The 6,000-nt window shown below is 44.3% G+C and overlaps 1 protein-coding gene across 5 annotated transcripts in view; it reads right to left on the bottom strand.

Annotated features, from left to right (window-relative positions):
* Nucleotides 1–1,210: 1,210 nt before the first annotated feature.
* mib1 (mindbomb E3 ubiquitin protein ligase 1) overlaps nucleotides 1,211–6,000 on the bottom strand; it is a 99,305-nt gene continuing 94,515 nt past the window's right edge. For 2 of the 5 annotated variants that reach the window (XM_012855446.3, XM_012855462.3), the window contains exons 20-22: nucleotides 5,253–5,324; nucleotides 4,476–4,576; nucleotides 1,211–3,944 (exon numbers count right to left, since the gene is read on the bottom strand). In XM_012855446.3, coding sequence (XP_012710900.1) covers nucleotides 3,804–3,944; nucleotides 4,476–4,576; nucleotides 5,253–5,324 — 314 coding nt within the window. In that variant the 3' untranslated portion in view covers nucleotides 1,211–3,803. The remainder of the gene's footprint in view (nucleotides 3,945–4,475; nucleotides 4,577–5,252; nucleotides 5,325–6,000) is intronic. The other 3 variants (XM_012855454.3, XM_012855470.3, XM_021312287.2) reach the window with 2 other exon arrangements.

Genomic DNA, 6,000 nt, shown 5'->3' with positions numbered 1-6,000 from the left:
TGAGGCAAGAAGGATACAACTTTTAGGCAAAAAGGTAGGGAAGCAAACATTTCTCTTCACTCGTTTTCCCATATCTTCTGGATTATATGGGGGTTACACGCTGAGGCAGATGTTAGCCCTGTTGCCTGGGAGAAGGTCTCAAGTCTTGGCCTGAGGTCTTCCTGCATAGAGTTGACGTGTGTGGATGAGTTCTCTCCAGGTACTCTGGCTTCCTCCCACAGTCCAGAAATACGGCTGTTCGGTGGACTAGCCTCTCTCTAAAAAAAAAAAAAAAAAAAAAAACGCCCTTCGGCTCACAGAGCTTCTGTGTCACTGGCACAAACCTCACTTCTGGTCCAATGACTGCACCCTGCAAGGATAAGCTATACAGGATGAAACCAAATATTATATTCACGACGCATTATTGTATTTTACTTACTTAATCTGCTATAGTCGATACCTTTGCTTAGAACCAGTGACTCCTGCCATGTACGGAGGCTCTGAGCGGCCTGCGGAAGCTTAAATCAATGCCACAGGGATGTGACATGGTGTAGGAAGTTGTCATTTTGCCCTGCAGCTTGTGCAGAGGAAAAAAAAGAATAAAGGAGCATAATAAATGTGCTGCGAGCGTCTCCTGGACGGGCGCGGGTCCTTCCACGTTATGAACGGAGCAGTCAATGAGCTGCAACATCGATGACCTTTGCTCATAATTTTGAGGGCCGTCTTGTCGTCCTGTTAACCAAGAAAGATGAAGCTTTTTTTTCTTCTTCTTCTCCCCCCTTCATCATCCAGTTCAGCGTTTCACTCCTCTCTCTCTCTCCCTCTCTCCGCAGAGCATAGCTGACCCATCACACGCCGGTGCCAAGTCATCATCAGGCGTCAGTGTTTTCAATTACCCCACACCTCCCCTCCCCTGCCCTGCCCTGCCACCGCGTCTCCTCTCCGCCAGCCAGACAGCACGGCAGGGGAAAAGCAACAAAATGCTAATTTCCCCGCTGACAACATCTGAGCTCAACTTGCAACAACAAGACACGAGCCGGCGAGCGCTGCCGCGGCCACAGGAGGACTTTATTTCTGCAGTATGGTCGTTTTAAAAGCACTTGATCGCAATACAAACCGAATGGGTGGTTTTTTTTCCTCCCCCCCCTCAGAGTGGTACAAGTCGTACTGCATATGTCAAACATTCATGCCAGAGATAACGCTACTGATACATGACAGGACAGATTGAAAATAATATTTCAAATGTTTTTATAACAACCATTGTATGACAATACTACAACAAAGCATATTAGTGCTTCTAGCTTAACGCTTCATCGAAGAAAGAAAAAAACAATCGAAAACTGTAGTCAGAATTTGCTTTAAGTCCTAACGAAACATAAAAAAAAAAAACAACACTCTGTTTGTGGTCGCGAATGTCCCGCTTATTAGGAGAAGCCAGTTGGCGGAGAGTCCGCCGGGATGGACGCCGAGCTCTTAAAGAGACGACAAAAACTAAAACACTGGCGGGAGAAGTCGCTTCACACCTTGAACAGCACGAACGTGTTTCATTTTCCCGTGACGCAGATGAACTTACGCAGACCTACTTCAGCAAAAAAGAAAAGAAACAAAAAAAAAAAAGAACACTTGTACTGATAACTGCTACAGAGCTATTGTCAACCAAAGTACATCACATATTTCAACATGAATATCAAAGCAGAATGTCTGAGACTTTGAGGCTACATAGTCGGAAGGCAGTGACACCTAAAAATCCTAACCTTAGGGCAAAGATACAAAATAAATTATTCCACGCTTTTTTTTAATTATTATTATAGATTGTTCTCTCTATGCTTGATAAAGGATAATTCTGAGAAAATGGAAAACACTTAAATAAATCTTTTTCTTAAAAAAAAAAAAAAAATGAATGTGAGACCAGGAGCACCTAATCCCCATACACACATACATACAGCCGCATCTCAGTAAATTAGAATATCGATGAAAAACGTTATTTATTTCACTAATTCAATTACAAAAAAAGGGAAACTTATATCCTTTCAATGCACTTAAAGTGTTAACTTCTACTACTTTTGATGATTATGACTTGCAGCTAATGAAAACCCACAGGGTGTCTCAGGAGAATTGAACACTGCCTATTAAAACTGATAGCAATTACCAATCGATGCTGCTGTTATGGCCATTGAAGGCTGCTTACTGGACAGTCGTGCAGCAGACTTGTTATTGACGTCCTCCAAAAGCAGAGTGATGCACCAAAAATGCATTGGCTGAATAAGCTAGGTATTTACAAACTGCTGCCATATTAATGGAAAGTTGAGTGGAAGGAAAAAAACACTGCTAGATGGTGCACGGGGAACAGTTTTATCACTTTTCGTTATCATGGGTTACACAACACTACACAGTCATGGGGAAGACGGATGACTTGGCACTTTGTCAGCAGATAGTTGTTGACGCCCCCTAGAGGAAGGGTAAACAACTACAAGTGAAAAGGCAGCAACCTCTTAGCCAAACTATGGAGCAGACAAGAGATTAACACCCCCATCCTAACTACCACTGATGCAATAATTTATGCAAAAGGAGCTCTGACCGAGTTGAGCACATTGATGTACTTTCCTGTAGGGCGACTTTTCTGATTTAAAAATATGTAATCTAACTGAATTTTGGGTTTTGATTTGCTTTTAGCCATAATCATCAAAATTGACTCTTTAAAAATGTGCAATAAATAAAAAGGACATGCAGGTCGGACCTTTTTTTTCCCCCCCAACTGAATTGCTGAAAACGAATGTACTTGTCAACGATATTCTAATTTGTCGAGGTGCGCGCTCGTGTCGTGATAAAAAGACCTCTGGAAGCGAGGTGGCACGGACTCGGCGGGAGCGGCAAACCAGCGGTGCTCGCTTTTCGATTTCAACAGTTTTGACGTGGAGGGGGTTGCGTCAGGGGTTGCTTGTTCTGCAGAAACGTTTTTGCGTCACACTTGTGTGCAAAAAAAAAGGTTACGACACAGGCTGCTCACAGGACAGAAAGCTGAATAGGATGGTGCGTTTCGAGTCCGGTAAACCGCCAACACTGTCGTCGTCCCAGCCTGGTAAACATGCTGGAGCGTGCTACCTGCGGACAGCCAGGCTTAAAAGTGTCCACGTTGCATCACTCAGCTGAAGTCGGCCTCTTTCTTTCTAAGTGCAAAAACTGCCAACCGTTTGGTCTCCTGCTGGGAGGACAGTCAGGGTAATATAAAGCATCGCGTCGAACTGAAAACCTCAAAACGTTTCATACTGTCATGAAAAATGAAGTCCACATCTGGACCTTCTGACCCCAACACGTTTGCATAAAGATTTTTTTTTTAACACACTTGGGGGTGGGGGGGGAACCTGACGGCAGCTGTCACTGACTGTGACCCATGCAATGAGAACTTTACATCAACAAGGAAAAAAGAGAGACAGACCTCCTCTTGTCGTGAGTTTACTCTAAGTTTGTCCAGAGGAAGATTGATCTGAATCTGAACTTCAGTCTCTTGAAAAAGAAAAATCAAGAAAGAAAGAAATAAAAACACACAGATAACTGCAGGGAGAGGAGAGGACTGTGGAAGAAAACTTAAGAAAAGTATGATTCCTGCAGGATAAGCATCAGTCGGGCTGCACTGAAAACATACAGAGACAAAAAAAAAAAAAAACAGCAAAAAGTGACCAGTTTCTTTGTAACACAAGCTCCATTCTGAAACACGGTCACCTAACCGAGCGTTTGTACTTTAGTGTTAAGACGTGGCTGGCCGCCTCGGCTGCTCAGCTGGTGTGGATGTGGCGATTAGCGGGCGTGGATAAAAAGGAGGCGCTCTAGTAAAGGAGGATCCGGCGCTCGATGGCCTTGCGGCAGATGGGGCACTCGCTCATCCGGTCGCCGCACAGCTGGCAGGTGCCGTGGCCGCACATGAAGATCATGTTCTTCAGTCGGTCCAGACACACCGGACACATGGTCTGAGGGGAGACGTGAAGCAGATGCTTGGGTTCATGTATCGAGTTTACTTTGATTAGGCCGTGAAATGAACCGGAGACATGAAATGAATCGCTAAAGTATTCCTACCCCTCTCCATGGTGCTCAAACTTAACACTAATACTGATAGGCAGGTTTTTTTCTCTACTGCAGATCAGAAAGATTTCACCAAAACCAGTGAGGTGATATTCTTATTATATTAATGATAACAAGTAATAAAAAAGTTCCATTCAGAAAAAAAAACAAGTTAAAGTATCAATTTCCTGTATAGCCAAACCCTTAATAGAAGTCTTTATATACTTTAATATCCTCACAATCAAGAGAACAGATATTTTTTACAGCGTAGACACGGATCTGGTCTGCAGGGCAGAAAATGTTTTCTTTACAGGAAAAAGATCAAACGGCTTGAATATTTAAGAAGACCCTGTATGACCAAAGCAAATGTTGCGTCATTTGTGCTACAGCTTTTTTTTTTCTTGTGCTGTTAATCATCTCCGTCGTGTTTTCGTCCTCACCTGCTCCTTGATGTCTTGAAGCTGTTGCTGTAGCTTCTGCACATCAGCGTTGACGTTAGTGTTATCTTTGTCTCTCTGCAGGGCTGGGATGTTCCCGCTGGCTGTTTGGACACAAAGCGGACACCGACACGCGTTGAGCGGGGAATTAAAACACCTTTAAAAGATTAATCAAAGCGGTCGAGGCCGGCGGCTCCCTCGGATTTTACCCTGCAACTGCGAAATTTACTGCCACTTAAAAAAAAGAAGAAAAAAAAGAAACATGGGCGCAGCAGCTTTCCCGTTCTGACACAATCTTGGCAGTGAGCTATACATGAAAGCTGGAGTTCTGTAAACAAGCAGGAAACGCATGCATTTTGGACAAAATCACTTCTGGCTCAGTGTTCTGGCATACTTTGACCGTTTCACCGAAGCAATTACCTAAATTATCAGCAGGTACAACGCAAATCATCATGCAAGCGGATTTAAGAATCAAATATCCTGCATTTTTGGAGACTTTAACGACGGCTGACATCCCAGAGTCTGCCAGAAACGGTTAACTCCAGAGTGATGCACGTCATAACGTCTGTTAAAAGGTGTGCATGAGTATGCGGCACTAACAAAAAAAACTAATAATAAACAAACAAACAAAAAAAACAGGAGGGAATGGAGTTAAGAGAGGGGGAGATGGGCCAGGGCAGCACTGCTGGGGTTGGGGTGGGGGATGTGGGAGACTCTTTAAAAAGCAAGGCTCTGATAAAGGAGGAGGGGAGGGGTGGGGGCTCAGGGAGGCATACTTACACCAACTTAGTGCCAGATTGTTGGGCTGGAGAAGATCCTGGGATCCCCCTGCCATAGTGTTAGAGCTCCCTGCTGGGAATAACCAGTCACATTGTTATCGCAGGAGCTGCCCTCACCAGCTCGACCGTGTGGCCAGTGATCAATGCAACGCTCTACTGTCAACTACAGCCTCCAAAAGGGGACAGAATTTGAAGAGCAAGCCAGAAAGTTGGAAGCGATACTACAGAGAGAGATGGAAATCATAGTTGAAAGCAGCAGGTTTACATATTTTCTTTTTTTTTCGTTTTGCAATCAGCCAATGCTTATCAGTGACGTAGAAGTAAATAAGCAACCTAAGCGAGTTACGAGGGAGGTCGACTGATCAGTCCAGGGGTGCGTGTGAATTTGTGGACATAAATGTGCGGATGGCGACGGGCAGTAATCGTGGGACACGATGGTTTGAGATGCAAAGCGATAGATGCTGCCCCTTGCGTGCGTGTATGCGCGCCTGGCTCTGCAGCCGCTTCTCCGCAGCTGAGAGACCCGCTACAGAGAGAACGAGACGCATGCAGTGAACGTGGAAATAGTCGGTTTCCCTTTTAGCTCAACAGAAAACATGAAAAACACGACACGAGCAACTACTACGGCAAATTAAAATCCTGAAACTTAAAGAAAGTCGTAAGCGGCTCATAGAAATCAACTTAAGCTTAAACAAAGATGATTCAATGTGACAAAGAGGTTTTTAACTCTAATCTCAACAGATGGTTTC

The sequence above is a fragment of the Fundulus heteroclitus genome, chromosome 6, assembly GCF_011125445.2.
Source record: "Fundulus heteroclitus isolate FHET01 chromosome 6, MU-UCD_Fhet_4.1, whole genome shotgun sequence".
Lineage (NCBI taxonomy): Eukaryota > Metazoa > Chordata > Actinopteri > Cyprinodontiformes > Fundulidae > Fundulus > Fundulus heteroclitus.
This window is presented reverse-complemented; position numbering and strand designations above follow the sequence as displayed.